The 14,719-nt window shown below is 35.5% G+C and overlaps 1 protein-coding gene across 2 annotated transcripts in view; it reads right to left on the bottom strand.

Moving 5' to 3' along the window:
- The window catches only part of PTPN21 (protein tyrosine phosphatase non-receptor type 21), a 45,360-nt gene that overhangs the window by 16,440 nt on the left and 14,201 nt on the right, over positions 1–14,719 (bottom strand). The window contains exons 3-13 of one of the 2 annotated variants that reach the window (XM_083863900.1): positions 14,459–14,628; positions 11,701–11,798; positions 9,967–10,034; positions 9,450–9,520; positions 8,052–8,139; positions 7,763–7,851; positions 5,345–5,432; positions 4,577–4,656; positions 3,330–3,431; positions 2,735–2,795; positions 2,051–2,135 (exon numbers count right to left, since the gene is read on the bottom strand). In XM_083863900.1, coding sequence (XP_083720026.1) covers positions 2,051–2,135; positions 2,735–2,795; positions 3,330–3,431; positions 4,577–4,656; positions 5,345–5,432; positions 7,763–7,851; positions 8,052–8,139; positions 9,450–9,520; positions 9,967–10,034; positions 11,701–11,798; positions 14,459–14,628 — 1,000 coding nt within the window. The remainder of the gene's footprint in view (positions 1–2,050; positions 2,136–2,734; positions 2,796–3,329; positions 3,432–4,576; positions 4,657–5,344; positions 5,433–7,762; positions 7,852–8,051; positions 8,140–9,449; positions 9,521–9,966; positions 10,035–11,700; positions 11,799–14,458; positions 14,629–14,719) is intronic. The other variant, XM_083863901.1, reaches the window with a different exon arrangement.

The raw sequence follows: 14,719 nt of genomic DNA, 5'->3' as shown, positions 1-14,719 counted from the left end.
AACCAAAATCCCAGCTCTTCTGTTGTTGTTGATACCCAAGGTATATACACCAGAATAACATATTGGATTTATTTCAATCATGCAAATCCTTATGGAAAACACCGTCTATTTACAAATTACTTTCTTCTGTTTAAGATAAGTTTCCTAATTTTCAGTCCATGATAAACAACGTCCATATCAATCAAACCACACCACTGCAAAAATGAATGTCTACAGTAGGATTTGCACTAATGTAATCAGTTTAAAGAGCAATGAAAGAAAAGGGGGGAAAAAAAAAAGGCGAAGCAAAAATACCACCAAAAACCTAAAAACAGCTGCATAACAAGCAAACAAAAACCCTTGCTCTTCCCTCTTCTACTCCTTCAGAATGTATATAGATATAGCACCACAAGACCTCAAAAAAAAAAAAAAAAATTGAATTAACTTTTCTCCAGAAATCTTGGAGGCAGTTTAATCTACCACCATATGTCATTCATACACATATATATACCTACACTGTAAAGAAAATGGTCTAACAGTTTATACATCCAAAACATATTTAATCATTTTTAATTACTACTTGACTGGATGTACAATTTGCCAGTCTCCAGGCGAACAATTCGGTCATTGCTGTAGATGCCTTCATGATTTAACTGTTTGGGTTTGCCAAAATAATTGCCACATTTATGTTCATGAATTTGCTCACAATCAAAATTTGTTTTATGAAAAAAATGTTCAAAAATAGGACGCTTGTATTAACATGTACCTAACAACACTAAACTGCAAAGAATTCAGTTATATTCTGAATGTAGCTGAATACCTGTATTTAATTCAGACCTCTGTAACTCTGTTTTGATAGAAAATGTGCTTATTCCCTTCCCAGTGAGCTGGCTTTATAGAGTGCTATTTATCCAGCAGATCTGTAGGTCTGGAAAGTTCCTATCAAACTTGAGGAGACTTCGCAAAAGATTAGATTCAGCCCTTCAGGGCAGCAACTTTCTTCATTAAAGACTTAATGTGTAACAATCAAAATAATGAGAGTAAACAGCCATGACTACGCTACAAACTGCTAAGATAAGGAGTCTACATTGCTTGAGAATATTAGTTAGAGTTTGCTTGGGATTTTTTCATTCTTTGTTTGGATCAAATATAAACCAATTCCATAACTGGCAAACTTCTTTAGCCTTTGAATTCCTCAACACCTTGTAGTCTAGCAAACTTAGACAAATGTCTCTCTTCCTGCATTCTGGGTTTAATTTTTTTTTACATTTTTTAGTTGTGTGAATTGTGTGTCTTGGGCCAATCTCTTTGCAGCTATTAAAACCAATATTGACAAGGATCTCACAATGCCATAACATACTAGTTTGATACAAGAACCAAAAAAAAAGTGATAGCCAGCTTAAAATCACACAAGACACCTCAGTCTATAATTGCTGTACATGCTGTCCTAACTAGAATTGCTCATCTCCCATAGGAGAAGACAAAGAGGAGGAACAGTGGAGGAAACTGGGGTTGTTTAGCCTGAAGAAAAAGAAGGTCAGGCAGAACCTTACTGCTCTCTACAACTATCTGAAAGAAGGTTGCAGTGAGGTGTGTTAGTGTCCTCCTGGGTAACAAGCAGCAGCACAAGTGGGAATGGCCTGAAGTTGCAGCAGGGGAGGTTTAGATTGGATATTAGAAATTTTCGTCTTGGAAAGAGTGGTGAAGCATTGGAACAGGCTTGTCCAGGGAAGTGGTGGAGTCACAATCCCTGAAGATATTTAACAGACATGTAGATGTGGCATGTGGGGACATGGTTTAAGTGATGGATTTGACAGTGCTGTGTTCATGGTTGGACTTGATGATCCTAAAGGTCTTTTCCAACCTAAACAATTCTGTGATTCCATGACTGTATTTCACATTAGCCTACGTGTCTAGAGTAGCAGCAAGCACTTCCATGACTGTTCTAGTACAAACCTACCCCATGTTCACCTATCAATTCCTTCAGCTATAGCTAAAGTAGTTATACATATAAATTATAGTTTTTACCTTATAAAACTGTGTAGTGTGGCCATTGATTTAATGAACTTACCTTGGGAAGATGCATATGGTTCATTATAATGACCATTGTAATGCAGCTGAGGTGGTGGAGGCATCATATAAGGCTGAGGCTTGGGCTAAGAAAGCAAATATCTCACTGTTACTTAAAAACTGATTATTCATTTTTAAAATAATTATTGGAATTTTTTAATACATAATGTATACCATTATATATATGTGTATAATAATATACATATTATATATAAAACTGTTCACATAGTAATACTACACATTATATATTATATTATAATGTGAATAATATTACAAATAAACACATACAAAGCCTTAGTCTTAAACCATTTCTCTAAATCTGCAATGTAAGTTTCTCCTCTGAGGTCATACAGAAAATAAATTTTAAAAAACAGGAAAAAAAACACTTGAAATCACACTCCACTAACCCAAGACTGTATCTTGCCAACTGACATCTAGGAGAGTCTCCTAGAGACAATGTTCAACCCGAAAACAGAAGTGTTTAAAATATTTTTCATTGCAGTTGTTTTAAGTCTACTATTTAGATATTATACAGCAGCTCTTCCTACAAATCAGAAATAATTCCTCACATACTAGACTCCCCTTTTTCACTGCTCATTTCAGTTCACTGAAGGGAACTAGTATTTGATTCAAAGTCAATTGAAATCCATAAAAATAAAAACATAAAGCTATTTGCTTTCCTTACCATGGACATCCTGGATGAAGATCGTCTTCTAACAGGATTCACTGTCACAGGCTGTGTTTGTCTACAGTAGAAATTTAATGGTAAAAAAATATTCTTAACAATAGCAAGACTTATTTCAAACATCAGAAAGCACTTCCAAGTTCAATTAAAAATTACTCTACATTTCCAGGAGCCAAGCCTGTGTTAGTCTTCCACAAGAGTCTCTAAAGGAAAGAACTCTGTGTATTAGCCACCATCACTAAGCAAAAATCAAAAACCCAAGATCAAAATACCTCAGTTAATCTCCTGTTCTACAAGCTGCCTGTTCTATAAATCAGACATAAAACTGTTTGGGGACTGTAACATTACACATGTCACATGAACTGGAAAGCATTACTATACTGCATTAGCATTTTTATGTTCTAACATTGATGCTAATGGTAATGAATTTTCATAATTTGTTGGATTGGCTCCAGGACAAAGTTCAGAAACTCCTTTCCCCCCCACCCTACACTGCACCTGTGCTCTGCATCTCATAGCAAGACAGGCCAAACGACAGCACGACACAAATGCAGGAATTGCTATTTCTTAGTGAGAAAGAGGTTTTTAAGCTCACCCTTTGGGAAGTGAAGGACGAGAAAGGATTGGAAAGCGCGGAAGGGAAAGAATGAGGGAAGATTTCTGAGAGCCCTCCTCAGGTGGAGAGTCCAAGGAGTCTCTAAAGACAAGGTATGTACAGATTTAGAAAAAAAACCCTGAAGTTGATAAAGGCATGCATAAGACGGTTTTCAGCTACAGGACCAGATGACAAGAAATCTTAAGAGTAGATATAATTAGAAAAGTTTTTTTGAGGACTTAACCTCAGGCAAAACCACGTTGTGGTGAAACAATTACGATAAGTAATCCCAGAGGCTGACACTTAATACAGAACTACGGATCTGATGTTACTTAGACAGAAATGCAAAAGTCCCACAAATGCACTGCTTCTACCAATGCTTTTTATCACTCTAAAAAGACAGACAGTTTTACAAGCTTTGAGGTATGAGGTTTACTCTGTTTCAAATTTATCTTACTTCTCAAATAAATGAGCATTAAACATACTAATGAGTCACTTTTGGCACAAAATACTTGATTCTCTTTCCACCAGCCTCAGCAGATTTCAAACATCTATCTTCCCATGTACAAAGAGGAGTGAAACATATGGGAATCACCCTTTTCCAATGACAGACTATTCACTGTGTCTAATTCTCTATTCTTTGACTGAAGAAACTCAACTGAAGAAAAGCTGTTCCAGTAAAACAGCTCAAATTCCAGCCATTGATTTACAGGTCGGAGACCAGCCCATTTAAATTTAATTTGATGAATTGTATTCAATTTACTTTGCACTGGTGCTACTTGAGCTATTCAGATTCCATGGATATCTAAAGAACCACATACCTCTTAGCTGTCAATCCAGCACATTTCAGGAATGCTTCACATACACTGCCCACCCTTTTAAAGCCTCTAGTGTCCTTTTAGAGCAGCTCACCCAAACACAGGCCAAAACCCTGGTGGTTCCAGCAGCACCAGCAATATTAAACCCCAAAGCAACTGAAGTCTCTTACAGTATGGTGATCCAGAAAAAAAGGCCAAACATTATTACTAATGGTAAGATTTCAGCACTTAACATTGTCCTCTGTTATAAAGCAGGACGTATTTCAAAAACTGGTGATATTTTCTCAAAAATATTATGAAAATGATCCCAAGTCATTAATTACTGCCATCTAAAAAGGACAGTAAAGACTTTACAGAAGAAGCGGAAGATTTCACTTCCCATTGGAAGCTGCGAGGGCACCAAGAGTTCTGCTAATGTATTCTACTTACAGGCTGCATTTATTTAGTCTGTAAAATTTGTGTCTAGCCACACACATCCTCCACACATATTTTGCTGTTTCCATATCTTCCTGCCAAAAAAACAAAACCCGACATTTGCATTGAGTCAAACATTCAGACCCTTCACTTGCTTTCAGACAAGCCACTGAAATTTTTAAGATTAAATTACCATTGGCCAATTTAATTTTAATGTAACTTCATTAATGTCACAAGGTTTTCCCCAAAACTCTGCTTTGCAGACCCAAATATACACTCTAGCCTAACAATTTTGTAGACTTATGAAATTTGAAAGTAGAAGGCTTTTGCTCAAGACACTTATCAGCTATAATACTAAAACAATTAATAGTTAAGATTGTCATAAGATTGTCAACAGCTGCCTTTTGACAAAAACAACTGGTAGATGCTGAATAAAACTAATTCTGCAAGGAATGCCATGGCTCATTCCAGCAAAGCTCTAAGGCTATATTTATCTTTAATTGCCACTGATTCAAGTCAAAAAGCACACTAGAAATTTCACTGGAATGGATGAAAATTTTTATGACTACATAAACAAACACTTCAATGTTCTCAACATAAAATGTGTAATTTTTAATGCCTTCCCATAGAAAGCTGGCCAAGGACAATGTCATTACATTTGACTCACTCATACAGTTCAAAGCTGCTAAATATATAGATAGCAAGTTTTAACCTTTGAGTTAAAATATCAGTTTTACTTTGTTTTTATTTATTGATGACTTAGTGGAAAAAAAATGTACTCACAGTTTGGAACTGAATTGTCTCCTCTTTGTTTGCCAATTCTAATGCAAAAAAGGATTTATTGTGGGACATGTTGGCAATATCATGCCACCTGCAGACAAAAGGGACAGGATATGACTGGACAAGCTCTGATTTTCAAATCACAAAAAATGCAACTGCAAACCAGAACCAGCATCAAGAATGTGGATAAAGAACATCTTCATGAGGGGAAGTGGAGGGACAGACACTGATTTCTTCCATCCTGTGACCAGTGACAAGACCCAAGGGAATGGGCTGAAGCTGAGTCAGGGGAGGTTTAGGTTGGATATCATGACAGTGTTTCACCCAGAGGGTGGCTGGGCACAGGAACAGACTCCCCAGGGAAGTGGTCACAGCCCCAACCCTGACAGAGTTCAATAAATATTTGCACAGTGCTCCAGGACACATGGTGTGACTCTTGGAGTGTCCTGTGCAGGGCCAGGAGTGGACTCGATGGTCCTGATGAGTCCCTCTCAAGACAGTATATGCTATAAGTCTATGATTCTGTGAAAAAGTTCATTAATCTATCTGAACAAGTTGTAGACCATCATTTCCATACCATTACAATATGTACAGTAAGATTATTACTTGTCTTCCATTTGAAATTCTTTCAAGTGTTCTTTAAAAAGAAAAATCAATTTTAGACCAATTTAGTCTAAATCAGTAGATTATAATGTCCCAATTGCCTGAAAGCAAACCATACATTCCAGGAAAAAAAAAAAAATAAACCTACACTAAACAAAGCCTTTAAGGTGTTATTATGCATATTTTCTAGAACTCTTGCACATCCATAGACAAAAAAAAAAAAGAGATTCCATAAAATATATTTATTCATCATCTTTTTAAATGCAAATTTAGCTTGAACCATTTATATTTTGTTAGTGTAAATAAAGCCTGTATCATAGATTTATTAAAAAAATATTCTGCAGTACACAAATACATGGAAGAAGCATGACCTGCATATAGGGCTCTGTCTAAAGGTGTTTTTATGACTCTCATTTTCATTACATAGAGGTGTCTGTTGGCATTTTCCATAGCTATTGCCTCATGTATATGAGATAGAAAAACATTAATGTCTTCATTCTGATGTAGAATAAAAATCCCTCAAATTTAAGGCCTTGGTTCATAAGCCTTCGTAGGCACAACTATGAAATTACCTGAACCAATCTCAAGCATAACCCAGTCTTTGTAAATCATACTAATATGTCATTTTTATTGCCACTCAAATAACATGATACTGTTATCCATGATGGAATTGCCGACAAGTCATACAACGAAGCAAAAGAGCAGAAAACTGGATCCTGAAATTGGAATATGAATACTTTGTGATGCTTCCCAATGTGGAACTTTTTTCCTGTGTTTACAGACCCTGCATCCACAATCCTTTGAGAACTTATATGAAATGCATGGACAAAACTTTATTCCTCTCCCTGTGTGTTTGGTAAGTACAGCCGTTGTTTAATGCTGTAGGAAAGCAGAGCAGGGCACTTTGACAACTTCAGAAAAATAAAAAGAGCTCAGCATCAGCTCTCCTATGACAGCAGAGACAGAATTTATTCTGAAGGACATTTAACAGCAGTGAATTTCCAAATACTGTTGAACAAAATTACTAACAGAAAGAAGCATAGTTGGCTACTTCCTCTAATCCCAGAAATTCACCAGTAGTGAAGTTCCAGTAACTGTTGGACCATAAGATTTCAAGATTTCTGTTCATATTCAGTCAAAAATTCAGTTCTAGAAGATTAAAATTCACTAAGAATGAACCGTTTCTTGCTTTAGTAAAAACTGAACTTCCAAGACTTATTTTTTTAAAAATCTCAAAATGTTTTTTTTAAATTTTATTCTGCCCAAAGATACCCAAGCAACCCCTCTTAAAGTCAGTGGGAAGCCATTTCACGTGAAAACTGAATTTTAAGTGTTTAGGTAAGTGAGAGTTCTGTCCACAATTTATAATTCAATAATAGACCAAAACAATGCATGAATCCAAAATAAAACAAATGTTACTCTGTAACTCTACACATATATTTATAATACATGAAAGGAACTCCTGGATAATTTCACAAGTGAATATTTCTGCATGAACTGATGTGACAATCTCAGGATTTAAGATGCCCTATGTGTAGAGAACTGCTTCTTTTTGATTCAATAATTGTTCTACAATGCAATTTTATATTAAATATACATGTCTAAGAATTAATCTGTCTTAAAGAGATTCATTCTGCAGTTAATACATTGAGAAATTCCCACTGGCTTCAGTATTCACTGTAGCATGATGACTACAAGACTACGTTCAGGTTTTTCAAATGCATAAATATCCATCATAGTAAGAGTCATTGATACTTGTTAGGAACACACTGAAAATGGGAAGTTCACTAAGGTACTTTCTGAAAGAACAATACTAACCTAAATACAACAGGAGGACGACCATTTTTGTGTTTCACAAAGATACCATCAAGACATGCTCCAATGAATATGTCACTTCCTTGGCTGTCCTGTGAAAAGTTGCAAAAATTATGCAAGTACAGAAAAAAGTCTTCAAAAGCAAAGTTACATAAGAAACAGCTGCTTTTATAATTCTGGAGGAGAAAATTGCAGGTGTTTTGGCATTTAGGTTTTATTCACTTTTGGCAGGAAGTAGCCACTCTAAACAGGGAGAAAAGGGCAATTAGACAAAGATCAAAATGCCATTTACCTTTGCAGGATAGGTCTCTTCACCATAGCCCTCCATTCTTTCCACTTCTTGCATATATAACATTTCTGCATCAGGAGCAGTAAGGCCTCTACAAATAAAACAACAATCAACTAATACTGCCAATAAGAAAAAATCATCTTTGTTTTACTCTGAACGACACTGCCAAAGCTTGAAAAGCATCCCCAGGACACCCAGATGTCCTGCTGTTTCTATCTGTACCAATGGCTGATATATTTGGCTCAGCCAAATCACTTAGATTCTAGTAACTTCTTTCTCTCTGGCATTTTTAGGGGTAAATGGCAACAAAGACCAGTTAAAATTACCATCTCTAATGGTAGACAATTATCACATTCTTGATCAAATCCAGCACTGTCTCCACATTTCCTCACTTTATCAGAGGCATGGATGTTCAAGACATGAATGTCCTCTATACTGCTAGAGGGAAAATACAAAGTCTGGCATTTTACATTTCAGAAAAGAGTTTCATCTACTAAATGCTGACTATTTCACTATAGTACTTTGAAAGCATGAAGACAAGATCTGTAGGTAAAGGTGGAATTCTTTATAATTAGACCAACTGACAAAGACAGTTTTCTTACAGACTTCCAGTAGTATCACAGGGCTTAAAAGCTTGTGTTTACCCACCCACCATCGTTCCTCAGTTACCTCATAAAAGACATTATTTCTACCTGAAAAATCCTGAAATGCTCATTTTTACATTTCTCAGTACTTTTTTCAATCATAAATCTTTCAATTTCTTCACTTTTTCCCAATGTTATGAAGATTAGGTTTTCTTTGCTGAACCTGAACCATGCAATCTTGTTACAAGTGCATTTTAAAGATAAATGAAACTGCAATTTTCAAACCATTGTTTGAAAACAATACAGGGAAAAATATTCAGTATTACTCACAGAGTCACAAATGTTTTTCACTACTGAACTGATAAAGAGAACTTAACTTTCCTTTGTCCTCTACTACTTAGGGACCACCTTAGCTCCCTTCTACCTAAGATCATCAGCATTCTGGCAGTTACTGTCTCTACATTTCTCCTGCCCTTAATATCTCCCAATGTTGTTTATTATGAAACATCCTTACTGGGGTCTGAACTTCACATGAACAAGAGTCAGGAACATTATACAGGTGAAGTCACACTATTTAATTGTGCCCTGTATTCTTTTCAAGCTGAATCCTCTAATTTATTTTACTAAATATGCGGTTTTCTTTTTCATTTTCATTCAGCAAAAACTCTTGTAAACTCTAATATAGATATACTAGAGAAAAAATTCATTTAAATGAGAAGTGAAATTAGTCCAATCGTATTTTAAGATTCGCAACTTTCTGAGCTACAGAAGCTACAGAAGACCAAAATCAAGCATTGAAGAGCTTTAGCCATGTTACCTGTACTTCTGATGTAGCAAGGCAACTTTCTGTGTTGCTTCTTCCAATATTTTTTCTTCTTGTAGCCAACCCTTAAGGTAAAATAGCATTTGTGGAATGAAATACAAAAAAAAATCTACAAAATAAAAATGGTTATAGTTTCTTTACACGTACAAATCAGCCCTTGACTCTGGTCTTGGAGCTAAGATGCTGTAATATGCACAAACAAACCCCAAAAGCACAAACATTGTTTTGAAGTAGTTTTGCTCACTTTCCCATCTGTACCTCAATCTTCTTTTCAGCCCATTATACAATAAAATTGAAAAGACCTTACTATATCTTTGTTTCTGTGTAATATAAGTGTCATATCTCACTCCAATCTCAAAGAAGACCTTTACTAAATTTGACAGCCTAGGGAGCAGTAAGATAGACAGATCATGGAGGCTTCCTAAAAATGATTTGCATTTGCCAATTTTAAGAAGGATTTAAATTTGTCAATTTAATAATTTAAATGCACCAATTTAAAGAAAGTACTTACCACTGGAAACAAAGCGAATCTTTGTAGAAACTCCTGAGATTCATAACGATCATAGTCTCCAAAATCCGCTAAAAAATAAAAAAAATCTTGGATTCAAACACTTATAACAAAATGATTCAAAACTCAATTAATTGCAGCGGGATCTCCAAGTAGCAAACCTCCATCCTACTGAACTACAATCTGAAAGCAAAACAACAGAACAAACTAATCAATAATGTTTATAAAGAGAAAAGGTTAAAAAAATCCCCATCTTTTTATCTTGTTCAGAAGAATTGGTAACAGTCCTTGTGGGTTGAGAAGATGAATTAATAAAACACTTAACAAGGAAGTTATTTGTATAAAAGCGAAGCACCTCTGACACATTACACAAATATAGCTCTTGAGGTAAATCAGTGTTTAGAATTAACCTATTGTACTGACTTTGAACACACATCATCCTTGAAACCAGTTGACTTGAAACAGCAAGCACTGCTTCTGTTCCTTCACCAGCTAAAATTACTAACCTACCTGGTATAAGTTACTTCAGTCATTGGAGCACATTAATTTAGAACCTGTGCTTTTTTGGAGCTATTTTTTCATTGTGTTATCAACACATACAGTTCATCTCTTACACAGGAATAAAAAAGGAAGGTGAAAGCTAAAAGGATGAATATTTTCCTTCTGGAAAGAGAGTTATATTGAAAGATTTCTATAAACAACTCACTAAGCTGAGACACATTTACACTGTGCAAAGACATGGAAATAACACAGCAAGATTTTTTCAGTTGAAGATCATTAAAACCCGGCTTGGATTAAACAGATTCACTGTTATATAAACAAGGCATAATACAATTTATGCTACTGCACTGGTAACCATGTTTTCAAAAAAACATAATCATCATCTTTATTGTTATACAAGCAATGTATATAACTAAGAAAATAAAAAAATAAAAATAATAAAAAAAAATCTTTAGTTGTGTATACTGCCTGCCAGTGATTTTTAATCCTGTTCAATTTTGGCAGTTTTACAATTTCTGTTAAATGTACTGAAGTGGCATTCACTGTGAATGATATACAAATAACAATATACAAACACATTAAACACAGCTGTTGCCTTTACAAACTTTTGAGAGATTTTGTATCAGACAAGCAAGTTGCAAGGAAAACAGATCATGATCAGTGCAGACAGACTCAGGACTGGTATATAGTCCATCCCATCTGACCATGGCCAGGAGAAATAAAACTGCCTTTTTCATAGAGGTATCACAGAAATGTGTTTTCAGGAGTGATTTGAACAGATTTGAACGGGCTTGCACACTAACTTGAAATAATCTTACGTGATAGGAAATTTTGGACAAAAAGTGGAAATACAAGTAAATTCAAAGTCGCTTATTTATGAAGATATGTCAGAATAAAGCGTCTTCATTAACAGAAACAGAGGAAGGGTCTGCCGATGTAGGCAGGTAACTGAAGCCTTTGCCCCCAAAGAAACTCCAATGTCTGATTCAAATCCAGATCCTGAAATGACATGTTAGATGCCCAGGTACACCTCTGAGGACAGCATAGAAACAAGTTCAGGGCCACTGATCCCACTGTTCCTCTCCTCAGCCCGTATGATGAAGTCCTAAGGAGCAAGCCCCTTTCATAACTTACTGAATTGTGCCTCTTGAGTAACAAATAGAAAATAGGCAACAGAAAATATATCGCCAAAGTTTCTAATGCAACATTAGCTAGTTGGCACAATTTCTTACTTACCCTGAACTGCCAAACCAGCCAGATGTATCGCTTGTTCCAGTGTGCAAGGAATGTTGCCCTCCAAGATATCTTTCTTTAATTGCAAGTAATACTGATACCTACAGGGGGGAAAAAAAGGAAAAACCTAACATGGGCTTCTTAATTTTTAAGCAAGAGTATGCCTGCATTTCCTATTCCTCTCTGCATTCCTCTTTGAGTAGAGCGTAGTCTTCCTCATTGTTTTGACCCACTACTTCAAGGCCTTTTAAAACTCTTGCGTCCCTTAACTTTCACGTATCATTCTAGAATCAGTGATCTCAAAGAACCTCTACAATTTCCATCTACTGCCAAACCCTCTTTTTTTTTTTTTTTTTTCCTCTTCCTTCCTTAAAACTGTTGTCATTGTCTCTTTACAATGTTCAGTAAACTGCTGCTGGGTTGCTGCATTCTCTTCCAATAGATCTAACAATGTACACTTCCTCAGTGCCAGTAATGATTTTCATTTCTGCATTACAACTTCTGACTACATTTTGTTCTCACTTTCAAGGCACTTTTTCCTTTTAATCTACACTTTTCCTGCATTATCTCTCGTACATGCAACCACTATTAGCTGTACTGTTTGTCCACAGTCTGAGCCACTATTTGCCTGAATTTTTCTGCCCCTATCAGCCAGCCATGGAAGTTTTTATCTGGAGCCTGAAACACCTCAAAATTGCCATTACAGCTACACAGACTTGGCCAAGGAGGAAATTTGTCTTCTAAAAGTCTAATTTTAAAAAGTTCTTCCTCATATTGTATGTTAACTCTAGTGAAGTAAGGTATTAATACTGAGAACATGGGAGTATGCACTGTAATCCATGCAGTGATTAGAAAGGTCAGGTAAATTCAATATAAATTTTATTCATGTTAATGGACAGCTCTCTTCCATCACTGTTTATTACCCTGCATTGTTAAATACAGTGATAATTTATAAATATTATTTAGACTCTTGGGGATCCTACTACAAAAACCCAGAATGTCATATGACAGCACATAACATCTCTATACAACACACACAAGAACAGCTGGGACTAAACCCAGGCCTTAAAAAAAAGGAAAAGAAAAAGCCCAAGGCATTTTGGGAATGAATCTTCTCAGTCAAGAAGCAGACTTTCCATAGAACATCTATTAAAAGTAAACATATAGATTAAGGATCTTAACACTACCCTAACAGAGCATATCTCTTTTTTCTATAGCATTTCCTCTTCCTGGTGTACATTAAACATATCATTTTCTTGAACAAGTTCAATCTCATTTATATCGAACAGGCATGAAAAAACCCACAGATTTCTGAATTTAACCCAGACTCTTACTAGCGAAGTAAGTACCATCCTCTAGGACACAAGCATAAGGCTGGCACATAAATTCCTACTTTCTACCAGGCAGCACATGGCCAAATTTTTGCTAAAGCTCCAGCATAAACAGCATATTCTTTAAATAAATGCCAGAGAAGACTGTTCAAGGTTTTTCAGGCAATTTAGCTTTCCAATGCAATACCACAGTATTTATCTTACTCTAATGTATTCTACTACACCAACACAGAATATGAACCACAGATTTTTAAGCCACTAAAACTGCCAAGAAATAGCACAAAACTTCAGAGTTTAAAAAAAAAAAAAAAAAAAAAAACAAAACAAAAAAAAAAAAACACAACCTTTCATAAATTACACATAAAACCAAAAACTAAAGCTGCCAAACAGTAAAGCAGTACACAACAGCACCAGTGTCTGCACCAAGAGGTCTGCCTGCACCTGGGGACCCTGAAAAGCTTTCACATCACAATTAGCAGAAAAGGTATCTGGCAGGGCATTTTGGGAACAGAGACAGTTTCATGTAACCACAGAATAAATTAAGATGAAAAGGACCTCTGAGTGATCATCTGCTTCAACTTCACACTCAAAGCAGGGCCAACCTTAAGCTTATAGCAGTTAATGCAAGCACATACTTTTGAAATAACAATATGTGTTTGTAATCCAGCTATGGGGTTTGTACTCAATTGCCAATTAAAAACAATCACTAAATCAGAACATCAATGGCTTAATAGAATGGCTAATTCTATTAAGCCATTAGAAGCCAATGTACAGGCCCATAGGAATAACAGGCTAGTATATATCCTCAATTTTATTTTTCCCCCTGCAGTCAGCAACAATTATGTGATGTTCCCCAGTTTCACAGTAGAAACATACATGTAATACCAGAACTAACATCCATATTTATGGCCCAGTGATACAGACACAAAAAAAAAAAATCACAACCTGAAGCGCAGCCTGTAGCTTGCCAAGATACTGTACTAAAGGAACAGAAAATACTGAAAGCAAAACAAAGAAAGCATAGCTTAATAAAATCTGCAAGTGCTTTGTGTAGGATAGATGTCCATGAAAACAACATGGATCTTCAAAATAAAAATAACAAAAAATAACACAAACAAACAAATTAATTAAAAAGTCAAACATGAAGGGACTAAAACAATTTAAAGTCTGACCAGGCAGGTATGCCTGCTACTTAAAACAGGTTTGAGCAAATTCCTAAGATCACAAAAATTTAGTTGCTTGCTTAGTTTATCACATATTTAAATTATTCCAAACATACATTAGCACAGAATTTGAACATAAATTCTGCCTAAAATAGTTCTCATTTCTATAAAGGGAGTGGAATGTAGACAACTTTTAAATAAACTATACATTTCAGAATGCTCAGAGTAAATTTATAAACACACAGAAGTTTATACTAAGGAGTTTACCTGGTAATCTCCTGCTGAAGCTGAGAAACAGTAGGCACATAGAACACTACTCCAAAATACACAGTTGGCTCCAAGGCATATTTGTCCAGCTGCTTTTTCAGAGGCTTGTCCAGATCTACCCATCTGCGTTGATTCTGCTTATTATAGTACCAGAGACTGAAATATGTAATCTGAAAAAGAGGCATTTTGATGATTAAAAAAAAAAAGTTAATATTATGATATTAGATAAAATATATTGTATGAAAGTTTTGCTACATAGAA

Source organism: Zosterops lateralis (genome assembly GCF_965231275.1).
Source record: "Zosterops lateralis genome assembly, chromosome: 6".
NCBI classification, from domain to species: Eukaryota; Metazoa; Chordata; class Aves; order Passeriformes; family Zosteropidae; genus Zosterops; species Zosterops lateralis.
The sequence above is the reverse complement of the archived record's forward strand: the minus strand, read 5'-3'. Positions and strand labels throughout refer to the sequence as shown.